Here is a 21,911-nt window from a genome sequence, read left to right on the forward strand (position 1 = left end):
ACTTGGTTAAGATTACTCCTTCTAAATAATCTTCCATCAAAAACTCATTTTTTGATGCTCATTGTCTCTAAATTGACTAGCCCGGATCTACGGGCGTTACATAATGTGTCGTTTATGCTTTTGGTCTGTATCGGAACATGACATCCGAGTTTTGTTATATAATGAAAATACATTTCTTTAAGAAATGCTTTGGTAAATCTTATTTTATCATATTTCGTTTTGGGAACAAATTTCGCAACTCTTTTAATTAAAGGATTACTCTGATTCTATTTTAAAAAGCATAAATTAAATCGGTCTTTTCTGGTCGTGAATTTGGGGATGTCACAGTTGGTATCAGAGCATCAGTTTAAGCGAACTAGGAATTTGTAGGATTTCTAGACTAAAATTTAGGATGCTAAGTGAAGATTGTGAGACCAGTGTCTGTTGTATTTTAGACACGAGCACTAGTATATTTTAGGAAAGATGCCTAAAATGCTTTTATGTGCTAAATGTTATGTGTTTGCCATATATGATGTTATTTGTTCGGATCTACGATTTGTTGCCAACCGGATCTGGAAACCTTATGTGTTTAGGATTCTAAGCGTAGGATTACGGTATTAGAACTAGCTTGTAAACGTTTCAGAGTGATTTGGATAATTTAAATATCTATCATGAATGAGGATCTAAATTCACCTTATTCGGTGTATAGATCAAGAATGGCAAGAACTAGAAGTTAAGTTGGAAACGTGAACAAAAACAGGAATCAACCACCTGTAATTGAGCAAATACCTGTTGTAGCAGCAGCACCTGAGCCAATAACAATGGCTGGTGTACAAGCGATGATTCAAACAATGTTGGATCGTCAAATGGAAGAAACTAGACGTCTGCTTCAGCAGAATCGTGAAGAAATTACAATATTAATTGAACAACCCAAATTGAATGAAGGGCAGTCGGATGAAGGAAACTTCAGTGGGGTTGTTGGTCAAGCTAACCCACCAATAATTAGACAAAACAACCAAGAGGGAGGAAATGGTGGACTTGGATGCAAGTACAAAGATTTTTTGACTTGCAAACCATCGACCTTCACTGGAAAGGAAGATCCGATCGGAGTTATGGATTGGATCTCGGAGATGGAGCTAGCCTTCATGATGTGTGGTTGCATAGGCAAGTTGCAGACCACATTCGCAGTACGTCAGTTCAGAGGTGGCGTTGTTCGTTGGTGGAACACTCTGAGGAAGACCCTAAGCCCTAATGAGCCACTGCAACTGACTTGTGCATAGTTCTTGGTGCAATTCAAGCGCAAGTTCTGCTCGGCACAAAATCTGCTGGAGTTGGAGAACAAATTTCTAACATTGAAGAAAGACAGCATGTCAGTTGATGAATACACCAATACCTTTACAGATGGAGTTTGCTTTGCGCATCGTCCCAGACGAGCTGAAAAAAGTTGATCGGTACGCAAAGGGACTCCCATGGGAGTACGCAGTGCCAGTACGAAAGGCACCTACTCTGGAGGCAGCTATTTGGGCTGCCAAGTCTGTTGAGGAGATGATCAAGGGGAGGACCTCCAACAACGTTGAAGTTGGCGAAAAGAGAAAATTTGAAGGAACTTCAGGTTCCAACAAGAAAAGTAAATTTTCGAAGTCGAATTCGAAGAAATTTGGAGGAGGAGGAAGAGTCGAAGGGAAACAGTGTGAAAAGTGCAAGAAAAAGCACTCTGGGAAGTGTAGTGAGGAGGTGACCTGCTACAAATGTGGAAAAATTGGGCATTATGCCAACAAGTGTCTGTCCAACAAGAGGATGTGCTTTGGATGTAACGAAGAAGGGCACATTTTGAAAGACTGTCCGAAAAAGAAGGACGCAGCAAAACCCAACATTCCACCAAAACCGAAGGCGAGAGCCTTTCAGATGACACTTGAAGCTGCGAAAGATGAAGCTAATGTCGCTTCAGGTACCTTTCTCGTAAACAATTTGCCTGCCCAAATTTTATTTGATTCTGGAGCCAACTACTCCTTTATTTCCCATGAATTTGGTAGAAAACTAGATTTGCCTGTCGATAGACTAGATAATGCTTTATTAGTTGAAGTTGCTAGTGGCAAGTTTGTACCTGTTAGCCATCTTATGAAAAACATCTTCATCGACTTGGATGGGAATAAGTTCCACGAGGAATTATTGCCTATTGAGCTAAATGGTTTCGACATCGTGCTGGGAATGGATTGGCTTAGCGCCAATGATGCCGAAATATTATGCAGGAAGAAGATAGTAAAAGTAAACCCGCCAGGGAAAGAGTCATTTATGGTGTATGGGGACAAACGCAGAGTAAATTCTAGAATCATTTCTCTAATGAAAGCCAGAAAGTGTTTGATCAAAGGATGTACATCATATTTGGCATTCGTGATTGATGCAAAGAAGGAGAAAAAGGAGATGCAGAGCATTCCTGTGGTGTGTGATTATCCGGAAGTATTTCCTGAAGATCTTCCTGGATTACTGCCTGATCGACAAGTAGAATTCTGTATCGACTTGTTTCCAGGAACCACGCCAATAGCAAAAGCACCGTACCGATTAGCACCAATAGAGATGAAGGAGCTGATGATGCAACTTCAGGAGTTATTGGACAAAGGTTTCATTAGACCTAATTCATCACCCTGGGGAGCTCCGGTGTTATTCGTACAGAAAAAGGACGGGAGTATGAGGATGTGCATTGATTACAGAGAGCTGAATAAGGCAACAATAAAGAATAGATATTCATTGCCAAGGATTGATGACATGTTCGATCAACTACAAGGTTCAAGCTATTTTTCAAAGATCGACCTAAGGTCAGGATATCATCAGCTAAAGGTGAGAGAGCAGGATATCGAGAAGACTGTATTCAGAACACGATATGGACACTATGAGTTTTTGGTTATGTCGTTTGGACTAACCAATGCTCCAGCAGCATTCATGGATTTAATGAACATGGTTTGTAAACCGTACCTTGATAAATATGTGATAGTGTTCATAGATGACATTCTGATTTACTCGAAAAGCCAAGAGGAACATGGCAGACACTTGCGAGAAGTGTTGGAAGTCTTAAAGAAGGAGAAGTTGTATGCCAAGTTCTCCAAATGTGATTTTTGGATTCGAGAAGTCCAATTCTTGGGTCACATGGTCAACCAAGAAGGGATAATGGTTGATCCAGCAAATATTGAAGTTGTGATAAAGTGGGAACAACCAAAGAGTCCCACTGAGATCCGAAGCTTTCTAGGATTAGCTGGATATTACCGAAGGTTTATCCAAGGCTTTTTTTCGATCGCTACACCACTAACAGCTTTGACCCACAAAGGAGCTACTTATGCTTGGAGTGATAAGCACAAAGAAGCATTCGAGTTGCTAAAGAAGAAGCTATGTGAAGCACCGATTCTTTCTCTACCCGATGGAGTTGAAGACTTTGTTGTCTATAGTGATGTGTCTGGTGTTAGGTTGGGTTGTGTTTTGACCCAAAGAGAAAAGGTGATAGCATATGCGTCTCGACAGCTGAAAGAGCATGAAAAGAACTACCCCACTCATGATTTGGAGTTGGCAGCGGTAGTTTTCGCTCTAAAGATATGGAGGCATTACCTCTATGGCACGAAGTGCAAACTTTTCACTGATCATAAGAGTCTTCAATATCTCTTTAATCAGAAATAACTGAATATGAGGCAAAGACACTGGCTAGAATTACTTAAGGACTACGACTGTGAGATACTTTACCACCCCGGTAAAGCCAATGTTGTTGCTGATGCTCTCAGTCGGAAAGTCAACCTCGAAAGAAAAAGGCCAAGAGCGTTGAGAATAGAAGTTGTCTCGACAATTATGGAGAGTATAAAGAAAGTTCAAGAAGAAGCTTCTGAGAAGAATGACCGAAAGGAAGAACATTTGGGCAAAATGTTAGTGTTCGGTATAAACCGTCACGGACTGGAGGTATTCCAAGATCGAATTTGGGTGCCTAAGTTAGGAGGAATAAGAGATCTTCTAATGGAAGAAGCTCACAAAACAATGTACTCGATTCATCCTGGCACCACTAAAATGTATAGGGACCTAAAACCCTACTACTGGTGGCCGACGATGAAGCTTGATATCGCAAAGTATGTGGCCGAGTGTGTGACATGTGCTCGAGTTAAGGCACAACATCAGAAACCATATGGGAGTTTAGAACCTTTACATGCACCTATGGGTAAATGGGAAGATATCGCTATGCATTTTGTCACTAAACTGCCTAGAACAAAGAACGGTCACGACATGATTTGGGTGGTCGTGGACCGCTTCACTAAGAGTGCGCACTTCATAGCAGCCAATGAGAAATGGTCTATGGATAAGCTTGCGAATTCTTACGTGAAGGAAATTATGAGGCTTCACGGTGTTCCCTTAACGATTATATCGGATCGTGACAGCTGTTTCACCTCAAGGTTTTGGAAAAGTCTACAAGAGGAATTGGGTATCAAGTTGTGTTTGAGTACAGCTTACCATCCACAGACTGATGGTCAGAGCGAACTGACGATACAAACACTTGAAGATATGCTGAGAGCATGTACCCTGGAATTCCAAGGCAACTGGGATGAATATTTGCCTTTGGTAGAATTTTCCTACAATAATAGTTTCCACTCGAGCATTAAGATGGCACCTTATCAAGCTTTTTACGGACAGAAGTGTCATACGCCGTCTTGTTAGCTTGAGGCTGGGGAAAAGCAGTTTATGGGACCCGAGATAGTCCATCAGACTGCTGAAAAGCTGAAAATAATTAGGGAGAGAATGTTAGCGGCTCAGGATCGTCAAAATAGTTATGCTGACAAAAAGCGAAGACCGATGACATTTGAAGTTGGGGATCCGGTTTTGCTTAAAGTCTCACCGTGGAAGGGACTTATAAGATTTGGTAAAAGGGGAAAGTTAAGTCCAAGATTTATTGGACCGTTTAAAGTTCTTCAGAGAATTGGGATCCAAGCTTACAAGCTCGAATTACCCGAAGAACTGAAGGGTATTCATAATACTTTCCATGTGTGTTATTTGAGGAAGTTCACGGGAGAAGTTCACGACATAATTCCAATTTCTGAGTTAAGGATGGATGAAAACAAGAGGTTAATTGAAGAACCAGAGGCAATCGTTGACCGCAAGACTAAGAAGTTGCGACGCAAGATGGTCGAGTTAGTGCTTGTCCGTTGGAAACATACGAATGGGCCAAATCTCACCTGGGAAACGGAGAGTGACATGATGAGTCGCTATCCGCATTTGTTTGTTGATGTGTGATTCCGGGGACGGAATCATCCTAAGGGGGGGGGGGAGAATTGTAGCGCCCGTGTTTCTAGGCTAGGCATTAATATTGATGTAACAGTCTAGGTTAACCTTTGTAGCCCGTTTTGAAATAATAAAATGTATTATTTGAGTATTATGTGTTTCATGCTTAATTGTTGTGATTTAAATAAATCAAAGAATAAATATGAGTGTTAAAATAAAATATTAGATAATCTCAATATCTATAATAAAGAGGTAGTGGTCGTGATAAGGATTTCTGATATATAAAGAATGTCGAAATCCGAGTTATAACGAAGAAGTTATGACCTGTCGAAGTTTCGCGACAGAACCGGTACGACACTGTGTGACGTAAATAGTGAATTTACGATAGAGTGATATTTAGCCTTAGTGATCTAAACGAAAGTCGTAGAATACGTTAAATCGAGAGCGTGCATAAAAAGAACGTCAAAATCTGACTTCGTATGAGGAAGTTATGATTTTTCGAAGTTTCGACTTAGCGGTATGCAGCCCAAAGTTCGAATATGAGATCGATTGATTTCTAGCTGAAACAACCCAAACGAGAATCGAAGATCTCATCGATAGTAGTCCAACGGTAAAAAGACAGACGAAAACGGACGTCAGATGAAGGAGTTATGAATTTCTAACGGAGTTTTCCTGTCCCGGCTTACTAAAAATAATATAATAAAAATTAAGTGAAAATTAGCCGACGGAGTCTAAACGAGAGTTATAGATCATAATCTCACCTACGCGTGTATATAAAGAACATCGAAAACGGAGCTCGTATGCGAGAGATATGAATTTCTGAAGTTCAGGGCACGAACTTCCACCACTGTTAGAGTTCACGACGTGAACAGATGATGGACGTCTTTCAGAGCCTGACAGACCCAAGTTGCGATGACGCACCTAATGAAAACTGAAGTCACGACGTGAACTTGTGGTTCACGATGTGAATCCAGAAATTCGACCCGATAAGTAGAAACCAAATGGCAGCCGGCCATGGTTGCTAATTCACTTACTCTCTCACTCTCTACACCCTCTCTAGCCCTCTTGAAGCACCCCCGAAGCCCCGGTATCATCCCGACACCCGAAGCAAGTCCCGACGCTCCGAAGAGCCCGAGAAGAAAAGAGTTTTTGAGCCGAATCTCTGCCCGCGAGAAGCCCGGTGTGTGAAGATATCCCAGATTCATCGAATAATTACTACTTGAAGAGCCGTAGTGCTGTCCGACAATCGTCTTAACAAGTGAGTGCATAGTCCCTTTCATAAACACGATTTTAATACAAGTATTGTTTGAGTGTACTAAATATATGTTTTGTGTGAGTGTATATTCATTTTCTTCTAACACATAGGTATGAAGTATCTTCTATAGAATACGTGTTATGTGTGTGTGTGTGTGTGTATATATATATATATATATATATATATATATTATTTGTCTATTTAGAGTATGTATTGAATGAATATTTTATACAGGTTTTAAGCTGTGTATGAATGTATAAGTATATTGTTATCTACAAAAATGTTGGGCAAAACATGGGTAGATAGTTGACGTGTGATAAAATGATGAGAAGCCTCGATGTTGATGCTGATTCAGTCATCTAGCGGAGTTTAGATGACAACCACGGACTCTTCTAGACAGTCTAGTGGAACGTTGGCAGGCTCGCCACCTGTAGGTGTTATTGAACTTGGGTGTTCAATTGATGTACTCCATCCCCCACATGGTTTCCTTGTTTGACATATATTGCTGAGGAACCCCCGAAGCATGTGTTTTCGCCCCGATGAAAATCCTTAGGCTAGATCCCTTCTGATAGTTGTTTTAGGGACGTAAAGTGAGGATAACGGGAATGTGTAACTGGGTTATTGTTGATTGATGAAATTAATATAATTATTTATTGTGGGTTGAAATCCCTATATGCTCACCAGGCTCCCAAGCCTGACTCACTCAGTTTTCTTTGTATTACAGGTAGTGGCGTGAGAGCATAAGTTGGATGACTTATCAAGATATTTTGATTATAGGCATGTAGCTGTAAATAACTGTTGTAAGGCTTATAATGTGTCGTTTATGCTTTTGGTCTGTATCAGAACATGACATCCCGAGTTTTGTTATATAATGAAAATACATTTCTTTAAGAAATGCTTTGGTAAATCTTATTTTATCATATTTCATTTTGGGAGCAAATTCCGCAACTCTTTTAATCAAAGGATTACTCTGATTTTATTTTAAAAAGCATAAATTAAATCGGTCTTTTCTGGCCGTGAATTTGGGGATGTCACACAAACTTTACGTACATGCAAGGTGTTTGGGGACAAATCAAGCTAAAAGAGAGGTTCTAGGTGAGGAAAATGAATTATCTTGCCAAAGGCTGCAGCTTTATGACTATAGAGACCTAGGGAAATCCAGATCTGAAGTTACAACTTCAGATCTTACCCCAACACCCGAAATGATACCCAAATATGCTAAAGTTGGCCTTAAACCCAACAAGGAGAAGATCTAGCTAATTAAAATCCAAGGTAACGATTTGTTACCTCCAAAACGATGCTAAGATGAAGCAGGACTCGGATCCACAGCCTCTTCTTGCTTCAAGCTCTAATACTTCAAACTCTTCTCACCACAATCCACCTTTCAAGCTTAATATCACACCAAATGAAGAGAAAACGCGATTTAGGGTTTCTGGACTCAAAGGGGGGCTGTAAGGGAGGCTAATGACCCTTTAAAAAGGGTGCAAAACCCCGAAAATTAGGGTTTCATCCTACAGCTCCAACTCGTCAAGTCGGTCCTCCAACTCACCGAGTTGGTCACTTAAACACGCGGCCCAATCTGTGCCTACTCGATGAGTCAGGGCATCCAACTCGTCGAGTCGACCTTAAAAACTGGAAATGTAAGACTGAAAAGTTTATACTTGAGAGTGGGGTGTTACATTCATCACCAACTTATCTAAAGCTTCATGTTTTTCTTCATTTAGCTGAAGTGATTTGGAAGGTTGTTAACTGAAATTGTCGAGTATCTTCAGGAAAGGAAAGAAATTAAAGTAAAATGAGTCTACCTGTTATCCAACAAAAATGTCAATACAGGAGAACTCACCCTTCCATTTGAGGAATCATGATATTATCTTTTTCAGATACATTAGCAGTTAAAACTTCTAAACCAACATTTGATTGCCCTTGTTTCCATACACATCGCAAAATCCCAACTTTATCTATTTCCTTCATTGCCCTTCCTAATGCAGAAAGCATAAGAATCAGTTTAATTCCAAATATTGTGTTCTTCCTCTACTAAATTTAACTTTTAATTCGGAGTTCAAAGGATCAGGTTAATTTAGGAACTTACAAGTTACATATGATACGAAATCAATTCAAATAAGTTCAATTCCAAACATCAATTCATGTGCATGAACAACCAAATAGAAACAAAAAGAAGGAAACCAAACTTTTTCTACTTACAAGTGAAATACGAAGCATGGATTTAGTATTCTCGGACTGAACGAATACAAAAAATAGTGCAGATGGAAGCTCTCTTTTTATCGATGTCGATTAGAAATGTAAGGAGGTTGAATCCCGCTTGGAAGAGCTGAATGCAATATACAAACAAAACTCAACTCAGAAAGCAGTCAAAAATAAGTACATAACTCAAAATAAGATCAGAATATTAGAATATCATCATGTTGATTAAGATATCAAATAAAAAATCAGATTGAGAGTTTCTTATTTGCTTCAGAGTTCAGACAATCAGATGTTCGGTTCTTGAACTTAGAAGTTTGTGCTCGAACTCAGAAATCAGAATAAACGTGTGATTTTTTGAAGCTTGAACCAGATTAGAATTTGACGTGATTGCGTGAAGAATTGAAGAGTGAACTGTTTTAGGCGTGAACTCAAAATTTGCAAATCAGAATCAGAAACGTGCACATGATTGAATCAGAAAATTACGAGAGTAAGGTTTTTTTTACTTGCTTGATACGATGATTGAGAAAATCACATGCTTAATTGGGTTTTGATTTAGGTTGAATGTCGATTGGTTTAGCCTCTAACATCACCCCTCAAACATCATGTAGGCTCCTTACAAGTGCTATATAAGAGAGAAAGAGAAACATGTAGGGGGAAACCGATTGAGGAACGTGGATAAACCGACTGTGAACGTGGGGGAGAAAAAGAAGGAATCATGCGGAGGAGCTGAGAACGGTTGGGAACCTCCAATTAACCATAAATACAGAGTTATTACGGTCATGATTGAAAGTTGAAGGGGTTTTAAGTGTTGAGATTGATCCGATGGTTTTTCACTCACCTGTCAACAATAATATAAAGAATCGATGCAGAGCACTTAAGCACTTCCATGAAACTAAAATACCTTACTGGAATGAAATGAACAGTTTTTTTTATTTATTCTAATTGGTGGTTTTATCTACTAGTACTATCTTGTGGATTCCAGCTAATGTTCATACATAAGTCAATTACACAACCTCGCCTCCTTTTTCTACCACCTTGTTCCCTAGTATACTTAAGGAGGGATATGGATGGAAATGGAGAAAAAGTAAGGGATGTCGAAGGAAAATCATATTCCCGAGTTTCATTAATTGAAGGAAAGTGAGGGGAATGAAATGATTTTGAAGTCATATTTTCCTTCCAAATTTTCCTCCCAAATTGGGTGGATTTGAGAAGAAAGTGAGGAAAAGGAAAATCTTTAAGTTTATTTTTTTCCCTCCTAACTACGGAACACAAAAACTTCAAATTTTCGTTTCATTTCCTTCGAACTCGGAAACACGGGATAAAGAAAATTATCCTTCCCCTCCCTTTCTTTCTGTCAATATTTTCCTTCTTTTTCCTTTATTGAATTTACAAAAAAAAAAAAAAAAAAAAAAGAAACTTGGGAACAAGGCGTACATGATAAAAAGTAAATATTGGGTGTGATTTTGATAACGACTCCAAACTTCAATTGTTAGAGTAACAACTGTCAGCCAAGTGTTATTCTATTATTCTAATTATATCTCTTCCTTATTAAACTGAGCTTCACCATTCATAATTACAGGTTTTGTCTACTCTGGAATTCAGTTGCATGCTGCAACAACTACGTGGTTTTATCTACATGTGAAAGTGAAAGCATAAGCATTTAGGTTTACTAAATTTGGACGAATTTTGAGACTAGCTCTATTCGGGTATAATTGACGTATTTAATGAACAATGTATCGCCTATCAATCCAACCAAGTTTAACTCCAATCACTTACTTTGGATTAAAAGAAAGAAATAGCACTTTACTTCATTTACTTTATTTATGTTTGAATTATTTTATAGGGGGGTAAATGAGACCAGTAAATTAGAAAAAAAAATAATGAAAAAAAATTCATTTGAAGAGGTTGTTGTGCTATTTGTCAAGGTATACTTTCCATTTTACTTTGAAAATCAATAAAATACAGCATCATACATTGGTTTATTTCCTTCATAGCAATGTACTTTCACTTATACTATTGGGCGTCATGTAATCATTACAAGTTTTCTATGGTTGGAATTTTACAAGGGGGTAAATAGGACCAGCATTTTACAAGTAAATAAGGAAACAATCGGTTCAAGAGGCTACTACGCCCTTTGTGGAGGTATATTTGTCACTAGTTGTGAGACTCATGTATTACATGTAGGGGTGGCAAATCGGGCCATCGTGTCGTGTTTTTGTCTGACACGACACGACACGACAATGTTTTATGTAACACGAACACGACACGACACGATGTCGTGTTTTCTTTAACTAACACGAAAACGAACCGATTAAAAAACGACAAACACGACACGACACGACAAAGATAACATAATAAAAAAATAGTTTGTTTAATTAATATTAAATCATACATAACACGAAAAATAAATGTTAAATCGTGTCAATTTCATGTCGAATTTTAAACACAAACACAAAACGACACGACATCGTGTTTTTTACATTTAACACGAACACGACACGAACACGAATTCAAATTTCAGTTTCGTCCCAATTTCGTTTCATGTCGTGTATTTTTGTCGTGTTGTGTCAACAATTGTCACCCCTATTTACATGAGTTAATTTTTAAAAAAAATATATAAATGTCTAAATATTTAAGAACGTTGAATTTATAAGAAAATAAGAAAAATAATGAGTTATTATAATAGAAATGTTTTTTATGTTTTAAATTTAAACAAATAATTTAAATAAATAAACAAAAAAACTAATGAGGTTTAATTTTGAGAATTTTGAAATTTAAAGGTAAGTTCATTAATACATTGATATCCATTTATTACTACATTTATTTCAATTATTACATTAAAATATTATGTGGAATTTAAAAAAATAGAAAAACTTATCAAATGACATGTAGAAAAAAAATTAATTCAAATAACCACAAAATGACATTTGACAAATTAAATGAGAATGTGACAAGTGTCAAAAAAAACTCCTTTTCTTAAAGTAGATTTTACTTTGAAAAATCCATAAAATACAACATCCTAATTTCATTTATTTCATTTACAGCATTGCACTTTAACTTATAATATTGAATGCCATGTATTATTCAAGAAAAAGATTGGGTCAAATATTTAAATCTCATATGCTTTTGATCTAAATTTTTTTTTGAAATGACCATTTTGCACTTGGACAAAACCGGATAAAAACATTATAATGTAAGAACCAAACTTTTCATTTATTCATAATTTTCTTTGTATATTATTTAACTTTACGTATGATAAGCTATCCAATTTGTTGGTGTCAAAAGGCGTTAAAAAATCCATCGTGACTTTGGATCTTTGTTGATTTAGTATTTTTCTGGTATTAATACCTACATCCTCATTTGTGTGTCTAATGGTTATTAATATTGCTTAGGTCAAGTAATATTTAGCATGTTTTGTGCTTATTTATTCCAAGTCCTTCCACGTATATATGAGAAGATCATATAACATGTCCTAATGGGCCCAACTGATTTTGGATGAGGATTACGATACGGTTTATATGTAAGAAATAGCAAAGTATTTACATGGATTTCTTCATTAATTTTCAGTTCTGTAACCAAGAAAATTAAAGACAATTTCTAAACACCATTTAAGTTTGTTTAATTAAAATTGCTTTTTCGAAAAAAGAAAATATAAATTTAGATGCATATGATGTGTTTGATGAAATATATGAATGAAAAAAAAATGAAATTGAACTTTACATTTGATTATTGAACTTTGCATGAACAATGGAATGTGAAAGAAAGCTATAAATCTCATAGCATAAGTAAGGAAAATGGAGTCTTCCTTGACAAAAACATGTGTGATGGTATCAATGACACCTCTGGGAAATCTTGTGAACTAGGAGATGCATTGCAAGTGTTTGATCAAATACAATAAGAAAGGGTTACACCAAATATCAGCACTTGGAATTCTTTGATGAGGTAGCATTATAAAAATGACTTCCTCTCTCAGGTAGAATATTTTGTGTGCTTTTTATGAAGATTGGATTTAAGACCTGTCTGTTTATATATTCATGATAACCAAATTAATTATATCACAACACTTTAACCGGTTAACCCAACAAACAAACGATATAACCACAACTATACCCAAATTAGGCTTCATTTTTCGACATAATGTATTTGTTTTTTAAAAAAATCATATGTTTTTTTCATTTCTTTTCTCACTGCTTAAGGTATGTAACAAAACTAGCGATTGAACTTATTAGGAGGCTGCAAAACATTAACATATTCGATTGAAATGTTTTTTTTTTTAATTTGGAAGTTCTTCTGTTTGTAATAATAATGTTGAGATTAACCTTTCTATTGTTTTTTTTTCTTTGTTGTACGTTGTACGCCTTCAGTCTGGATGAAGGTTTTATTTAGATGTGTATAGGGACAGATTCTAGAAGCTTGAAGAACTATTTTGACGACTTCTAGGTTTGCCTTTTGCAATGATTGGGCTTAACTTATTTCAGGTACAAAGTCTGTTATGGTATTAAAATTATTATCGACTTGATTTTGCGGTTTCTGAGGTACGATCTATCTACAGTTTTCTTTGAGTCTCCTTTTGGTGTCTGTTATCAATGTAGGTTAATCTAATTAAACATTTGGATAATGCTTCAGAGTGTAGATGTTGACTTATTTGTCTTCAGAATGCCTGATTTTTTTTTTTCATATATATACCACATCATCTTTGAACCAAATATTTTGTTGGTTAGCGTTTGAAGAAATTAGGGTTAGTTTATGTGTTTTTGTGATTTAGAATACAGAGTGTGTACCATATTACACCAACCTCCTTTGATTTGGTTCATTTGTAGGTTTCAGAGAATTTGAAAGAGCAAGGAGGTTGCAGAAAAAGGTGAAGAAGTTCCTCTTTGGAAGTACCAACTTTTGGAAGTCTAAAAAACTAGTGAAATTATATATATATATATATATATATATATATATATATATATATATATATATATATATATATATATATATATATATATATATATATATATATACACTTAACAATCTAAGGGTGGTGAAGGTGTTGTAACATTTCTGAACCGTTTTACAGTTATACATTTTGGAGTCAAATGTTGCTTAAAAAGTATTTGACAAAGAAACATTTGTTCCTATTTTAGATGGCAGCTTTCAACATTCATGATATATGAAAGTAGGTTGCTTTTTCTTACAATCTTGATGTGGATTAATTGAATAGGTCTAGCATATGGATGTTATATCTGTTTGGACTTCTACACAAAAAAATTTTGACCAATTAAAAAAATAAGCATCTTGACTCATGTGAAGCATTGACCACTTTCCTAGTTAACATTAATTAAGGAAAATACAATACATACTTAAATCCAAGTTTCTAAAAAGTTCATCATGACGTGTCATAACTCCAAGACTTGTACTTGACGTTACGCTTTAACAAAATGCAACCTGAAGTTATATATTTATATAAAAATAAATAAGAAAAATACAATACTTGGCGTGTCATGGCTCTAAGAGTTGTACTTAAGGTTGCAATACATACTTAAATCCAAGTATCGTAGTTAACATTAATTAAGGAAAATACAATACATACTTAAATCCAAGTTTCTAAAAAGTTCATCATGACGTGTCATAACTCCAAGGTTTTTACTTTACGTTACGCTTCAACAAAATGCAACCTTAAGTTATATATATATATATATATATATATATATATATATATATATATATATATATATATATATATATTCAAAAATTATCACCTTAAGTCACACCTTATAAACGAAGTGGTTTGTTATGGTTCGTAAAAGCTTGAGGCTTGAAATTGTCGTCAACTCACGCATAATGTTATTTAGAACCTTGCTTAAATCTAGATATTTTGTTTTCAATAGTTAACATACTAATCCGTTGAAAACTTGAATGATCTTGTTATTTCGGTGTGACGGAGAGAACACAAATCTAACTTCTATATCTAATCGTCATTGAATGAGATTTAATCATCGTGAAAGCTTCTATGAAGATTTGAAACCAATTTTTTGGCTGAATATCCATTTGTATGACGTGGACCAGAAGACTTAAACAACAGAGACTTCTAAATGGCAACAATGACTAATATTTTTATTTGTTGTAGTAGTTTTTCTTTTTCTGTGTATTGTAATCGAATATAGAATATAATAAACAAAATAGATACTTGGTTGGAGTTAAGTAACTAAGTAAGTGTTGTGTCTTTTATATTTTAGAAAAAAAAATATATTACGGATCTTGATCTTGTTTTTAAACCGGTTTCAGATATGATCCGAAACCGATTATCCTATTTTAATATTTTTTTTATCCTAAAAACAGGTTTAAACCTACTCCAGTGTGACAAAAATCATTCTTTCATAGTCAGTAATAGGATATCCGATATTAAAAACCGGATACTTTTCCACCAAAAGTCAGGTTAAATCCGGACTGGATTATTCATTTATCTGATCTGATTCCTTTATAACCGATTTTATCCGCATCAAATTAAACATTCGGTTCCAATAAAATTAGGTCTTTCCGTCTTTGTACACCTCTAAATCGGATTTTATATCTAACAATAGTTCACCCCAACATGGTCATGGCCAGATCACCCCACCCGGCCCACCCATCAGACTAGTAGGCTTTGGCCCAGATACTCATTACTATCTTTTGCTTTCCACACTCCCAAGTCCAATTGGTAGCCCACCACAACCAAAACCCAGTTCGAAATCTTTTAATTTGTTTCCGACTTCCTTGTTGGATGATGGTGGTGTTGGTGTATGATTGTAATTTGTATGTATGCGACAATTGAAGCTTTAAATTTCCAATGTTTCTTTTAAAACAATTAGTTACTAATTCATTGAACGTTAATCTCCACATTCCTTTTACATATTGTTTACACGTTTATTAAAATGTGTTTGTTATATGCTATTCACAAAACCATAAATTTACTTGAGCCTAGACTTACAAATATACTAGTATACTTTGTAAATAAATTGGTAAAATGAGTAGATAACAAATAAAGTCATAGTAACAAATTATTATCTTCATTTTTTTTTTCAGATAAAATGGAAATAAAAATTTAAAAGACAAAAAGGCCATTATCAAAAAGATAATGTAGTATTTATTTCTATCTTAAAAAAGATCTAAATATCGATGAACCCAAAGCAATAAAGACGAGAGAGTGACCCGAAGGGATTTAATATCAAGATAACAACCTCCAAAGCGAAAACATGGGCGAGGGTGACTGGTGAGGGTGCATTAAGTATGACATGAAGGACCTCATTATAATGTAACATTATTTAGAAGGTAATACTTTTGTTCAGTACTTCACTTTAATAATACAGGATACGAATTTAAATGATAATATTCAAACTTAATGCTTTTTATTTATTTTAGAAAAATACTAAGATTTGGTTCGAGATCAAGTGTTCAATATATAACTAAGGCCTGAGGAGGTGTTTGAGATTGCTTGCTTAAAACTTTTTTTAGTAAAAATGTTTAGTAGTTTATCTAATGTTAAAATATGTTTTTTTTTAATATGTTGTTTAGTAATTTATTTCGAACGATTTGACGGAAACAAATCAAGTTCTTATGCTCAATAACATTTATAAAAATATGTAAAACAATGTGTTGTTTGTTTTTTCGAAGCGAAAACGGCTGAAATCTGCGGACCGAATCTGCAACGCTCTGCTGTAGAAGAAGTGGATCAAACGGCTGCAACCTATAATAAGAATTTTGTTTATTTTTTAACATTTGCAGACTGCTACAATAAACTGAAATTAACTATACAATAATTAAAAATAAATCTAAATAAAAAATTTATTTAGTTTAATCATATTCAAATCAACTATAAAAATCATTGTGATGATATGATTTTTAAAGATGTTTATATAAAAATAATTAAACATAATATTTGCTAAATAACAATAAATAAATTTGTTAATTTAGCTAACAACATGTTCATTTTTATTAAAATTTTAAAGACGGTGATTATTTTCCGGTTAACTTCAATAAATTTGGTACTTTTAATGATTAACTTTATAATTTATTAATATTTGGTTATATATAATATAACATAAAAAATATTTATATAAAATTTACCAAATGGTTTTGAAATTTATTTGAAATTATGTAAGATATACTCCAATATAATATTATTCAAATATTATTAAAATAATAAACATGTTGAAAAAAACAAATCTAAGTTGAATAATATAACTTATGACATGACAGAGATAGAGAGTCGCCAACGATGAGTGTCGGACTTGTCGATTGGAAGAAGATGGTGGATAACGGTGGAGACGGGAGTTGGAAAGAGCATGCCCGAGGATGAACCGACGAAAGGGTGATCGATGTGGTCTTTTATGACTTTTTGTTCCATTTTCAACTTCTTATAGAAATGGTTCTCTAAACTTAAAAAAATTCGAAAATAACATTAAAAAAAGAGATTAAAAAAAAAATAGTTTGTTTAATAGTCTAAGAAATCATGCATGAAACTTGTCGAAACCACAAAGATAAGTCGCATCGATTTTTTAGAATATGGACATGCTTCTCATAAATTAAAATCATATGATAAACCAAAAAATTGTGAATATCCTATGACCTAATTTTTTTCGACATTTTTGGGATTAAGCCTTTTTAAATTTGATATCATAGTTTCAGAGCGGACTCCTGATTCAGTGTCAATTTACCATTCATCCATCTTCTACAATGATTAGCAAGTGATCTGCCAAACTCAAAAACCCAAGTCCCAACGCCACTTCACTCCACTCCACACTCCCACTTGATTCTCTTCACGCTTTTGGGGGAAATTCGCCAGAAAGAAAAAAACGAATTTAAACCATAAATTCCCCATCAATCAGTAACTGTAACAAAACATTCCCTCTTCAGTCTTCACAAATACCATTATCCGAAAAGGGAGAAAGAATCTTTAAGTCTCCTGCAGTTCTGCCACCTAAACTTCTCTTCGAATCCAAGTTTTCTTCTAAGCGGCGCTGCTTTAAACTTTTCAGTTAATGTTTTCATTGATTTCGTTTCTTGGGTTGTTGTCAAAAGATTCTTTGGTTTGAACCCTTTACCCTTTACCCTTTGTCCTAGTGTTCTTGATTTTGCTTTGTAAAAAGATTCTTCTCTCTTTATTCCATGGGTGTTTCTGTAATTTCATCTAGACTCCTACTTTGATGAGTTCTTAATGTTCTACAGAGAAAGAGACTAAAAAAATAGCGAACATGAAGCAATTGATTCAATTTCAACTGTTGTGTGTTACTTTAGGGTTCTTTCTACCCTCTTATGACGCCGTTCAACCAATTGAAGGTTTGCAGTTTTAATTTTGATTTTTATCGTTAACAAAAAACACTCAATTTGTTTAACCCAGTTCTTGATTCTTGCAGTTCATGCTTTAAATTCGTTCAAAGAATCTATCTTTGAAGACCCGTTTTTGGCTTTATCAAGCTGGAATAGCCTTGATTCAGATCCTTGTAACTGGTTCGGTGTTACATGTTCTGGAAATCAAATTACAAAACTGTAAGACATTTTTTTCGAACACTTCTTGTTGTAATTGAAGCTAATTGGGGTTCTAAATTTTCAATTTACAGTAACATTTCTGGTTCTTCGATAAAGGGATTCATCGCTGAAGAACTCTTTCAGCTCTCCGCTTTACAAGAACTGTATGCTTTCTCTCAGCACCTTATTTCACATTCAAATAACCCAAGACTCATCGAGAAATTGTAATTCATGTAGGATTTTACACGAAAACAAACTCATTGGTCCGATACCCATGTCAATTGGATCATTGAAGTTCCTCAGAGTCTTGGATTTGGGGAAAAACCAGCTTTCTGGTCCAATTCCTTCCGAAATTAGAAATTTAGTCAGCATCGTTCAAATGTAAGTCATAATTTTAGGGTTTGGCTGTTTCAGTTTTCAAATAATAAACATGTTGTGTTTACTTTTGAAAACTAATTCATTTCAGAAACCTACAATCGAATGGACTCACTGGGAAATTGCCATTGGAGCTTCAAAATCTTCAAAACCTTCAAGAGCTTCGATTGGATAGAAATAAACTTTATGAGACAATTCCAGGTTTTTGTAATTCATCTTCATTAAAAGTCGCAGATTTCTCCTACAATTTCTTCATTGGAATCATACCCAAATGCTTAGAGCGTCTTCCAAGGTAAAATTTTCTTCCTCTTTTCCTAAAAAAAACTCAAGTTACACCTCGTTATCATGAACATGAATTTTTGCAGGAATAACTTTCGGGGAAACTGTATGAATTCCAACAACACCAAACAACGCACCCATAAAAAATGTGGTATGTTCATTGTTCGCATCTTTCTGGTAATCAAACTCAAAAAGAGTCTTGTAAAATTCAGGTGTCCCGTTTTCTAAATACAGGCGGCACTCAACCGGAAACAGCCCAGATCGCCGGAAAATCAAGATTACATCCAACCGAACAAGATAACTACAAGATTCATCATTCAAAACCACCCGTTTGGCTTTTAGTGGTGGAAGTCATGACTGGAGTTTCAATCACCTCGCTCTTTCTAATCGCTCTTCTCACATTCGTTTTAAGATGCAAAAGCAAACCTTCAGTTTTAAATCTATTAAAGAGATCCACAAACAACAAACACGATATGTCAATTCATATCGATTCCAATATGTTAAAAGGTGTTACAAGATATAATCGACAAGAACTCGAGATCGCATGTGAAGATTTCAGCAACATTATCGGGTCATCATCTGATAGTTTGGTTTACAAAGGAATTATAAAAGGGGGCCCAGAAATTGCTGTTATATCTCTTTGTATTAAAGAAGAACACTGGACTGGCTACATTGAGCTCTATTATCAAAAAGAGGTCAATACCAATTAACAAGTCAAAAAAATAAAATCTTTCATTATGATTCATTATTATCATTATGAACCCTAACGAACCCTTTTTAATCTTGAATTCTTATGTTCATTAGGTTGCGGATTTGGCAAGATTAAACCATGAAAACACTGGGAAATTGCTTGGGTATTGTATAGATAGTAATCCGTTTACAAGAATGTTGGTGTTTGAATATGCATCAAATGGGACATTATATGAGCATCTTCATTGTAAGTCTTTTATTATATATATGTTGAGAATCATGTAATTTTTATTTTTTTAATGGTGGTTTTGAAAAATGGCAGATGAAGAAGGATGCAATTTAAGTTGGTCGCGAAGAATGAAGATCATCATAGGCGTCGCGAAAGGTTTAAAATATCTTCATACAGAAATCGAGCCACCATTTACTATATCTGAGTTGAACTCTAATGCAGTTTATCTCACAGAAGATTTTTCACCAAAGGTATTTAAAAGACATAGTTAATCACAAACTCTAAGAAGGATACAATGATTAATGATTTTTTTTTATACATTTTGTAGCTTGTTGATTTTGAAAGCTGGAAAACAATTGTAACAAGATCAGAAAACAACTCTAGATCGATTAGCCATGAAGGTGATATATGTGTTCTCCCGAGTTCATTTGAAGATCGACATTTGGATATTCAAGGGAATATTTACGCTTTTGGCGTTCTACTTTTGGAAATTGTCAGTGGACGCCCTTCGTTTTGCAAGGATAAAGGTTGCTTGGTAGATTGGGTAAGAATTTGTTTATAGCTTTACAAGAATTTTTTTTATAGTTTTTGAATTTATGAAATGATTAAACTTTTGAGGTGTTTAATAACAGGCGAAAGATTATATTGAAAAGCAAGAGGAGATGGGTTCGGTTGTGGATCCTTCATTGAAATATTTTAAAAATGAAGATTTGAAAGTGATATGTGAAGTGGTTTCTTTATGTATTCATTTAAGGCCACGAGATCATATATCAATGAAAGATTTGTGCGCCATGTTGGATGATAAAATTGACACGTCATCTTCTTCAGAGATGAAGGCATGTTCATTCGCTTGGGCGGAGTTGATGCTTTCTCCTTGACTGTCAATGGCATTATTGTAAATACTTGTCATGTACATGGTTATTTTAGGAGTTGTCTAGGATAGGAGGATTCTTGTGTTCATGCGAGTTTTAGAACCTTAAATAGCATCGAGATTGCACATATGATTGTTTAGGCAAGGATGTAAGAATTCGTAATAAGGTCCATCTCAGGTTTACTCTGGCATCACTTTTTTTATTTGGAGAGATTGTGATTTATCTCTCCATGTTAAAATGTGACACTATTCAGTTTTTGAAAGGACAATATTAATATTTGATAAAAACTAACTGATACGTTAGATAACAAATGTTAAATGATATTAAAAAGAAAAAACGTTTATAACTTATTTCTTTAGAAAGCAAGTATATAGTTTAACCCTAGGTGACACAAATCGTTTTAGGGTAAATTTATATAAGTAAAATGCCAAGTTTTATAAAAACTATAGATAGTAGTTTAGATTTTTTTTTTCTTTTTTGTTCGATCACGGAATAATTTTTTATTTATTTAACTATTGAGACTTTAATATTTTTTTTATTAAAAAAACACTACATAAAACCTTGATTCTATAAAATCATTATAGTTTCAAATTTGTTCCATTTAAAAACAAAATAAGGGCTTTTTTTTTTATTTAATCGTTATAGTTTAGAATTTCTCTTTTTTAATAAAAACGACTACAACCAAAAAAAAATAATCTTCCTTCCACTTTTTGCAAATCATTTTCAAGGAAAACACAAAGTGGTTTATTTATTTTTTGGAAAAAAAAAATCATTGATGGTTAAACCAAAAAAAAAGTCTTTGATAGTTAAACCAAAAATAATTCCAAACTATAATTGTTTTTAAGAAATTTTGAATAAGTTAAATTATCATTTTGTAATTAAAATTAAAATATATAAATAAACGTCTCTATACTTAAGTATGAAGTATTGGATTACCCAATACAAATTGGGCTCCCAACCTACTGTTGTGCATTTCAGTGCTAGTTTTTCAAATACAGTACCCATCAAAATCAAACTCAACTAGTCAAAAGTTATTATTAAATCAATCACCAAAGTCAACTATAACAATACGAAATTACCATCTTACCCTTCAACTCCCACTTCATTCTACCACCACAACGTCCCTTGTTCAAACTTCACATTTGGTATTTTCGGTAATGAATAATAACACAGGAAAGACAAAAGGGCATTCTTGTCTTTTCAAAAAAACTCACTCTTATCAACCCATCTTAAAAGCCCTCACCACTCCATTTCTCATTAGTATCTACAAACACAACTAATCAATCCCGTTCCG

The 21,911-nt window shown here is 34.6% G+C and overlaps 1 protein-coding gene across 1 annotated transcript; it reads left to right on the plus strand.

Moving 5' to 3' along the window:
- Positions 1-17,295: 17,295 nt before the first annotated feature.
- Positions 17,296-20,807, plus strand: LOC145120192 (putative LRR receptor-like serine/threonine-protein kinase At1g63430). The gene is made up of 11 exons (XM_079056004.1): positions 17,296-17,983; positions 18,061-18,193; positions 18,265-18,336; positions 18,410-18,553; positions 18,639-18,839; positions 18,913-18,977; positions 19,061-19,521; positions 19,631-19,763; positions 19,839-19,996; positions 20,074-20,289; positions 20,378-20,807. Exons 1-11 carry the CDS (start codon positions 17,899-17,901, stop codon positions 20,621-20,623), a joined length of 1,914 nt encoding a protein of 637 aa, XP_078912130.1. The 5' UTR covers positions 17,296-17,898; the 3' UTR covers positions 20,624-20,807.
- Positions 20,808-21,911: the final 1,104 nt, after the last annotated feature.

The sequence above is a fragment of the Lactuca virosa genome, chromosome 6 (assembly GCF_052849685.1).
Source record: "Lactuca virosa cultivar CGN04683 chromosome 6, Lactuca_virosa_CGN04683_v6, whole genome shotgun sequence".
Classification (NCBI taxonomy): domain Eukaryota; kingdom Viridiplantae; phylum Streptophyta; class Magnoliopsida; order Asterales; family Asteraceae; genus Lactuca; species Lactuca virosa.

Coding starts and splice junctions, on each gene's coding strand:
- LOC145120192 (XM_079056004.1), top strand. CDS start 17,899: ATGAAGCAATTGATTCAATTTCAACTGTTGTGTGTTACTTTAGGGTTC. Junction 17,984..18,060: donor CGCCGTTCAACCAATTGAAG/GTTTGCAGTTTT, acceptor TGATTCTTGCAG/TTCATGCTTTAAATTCGTTC. Junction 19,997..20,073: donor CAGAAGATTTTTCACCAAAG/GTATTTAAAAGA, acceptor TACATTTTGTAG/CTTGTTGATTTTGAAAGCTG.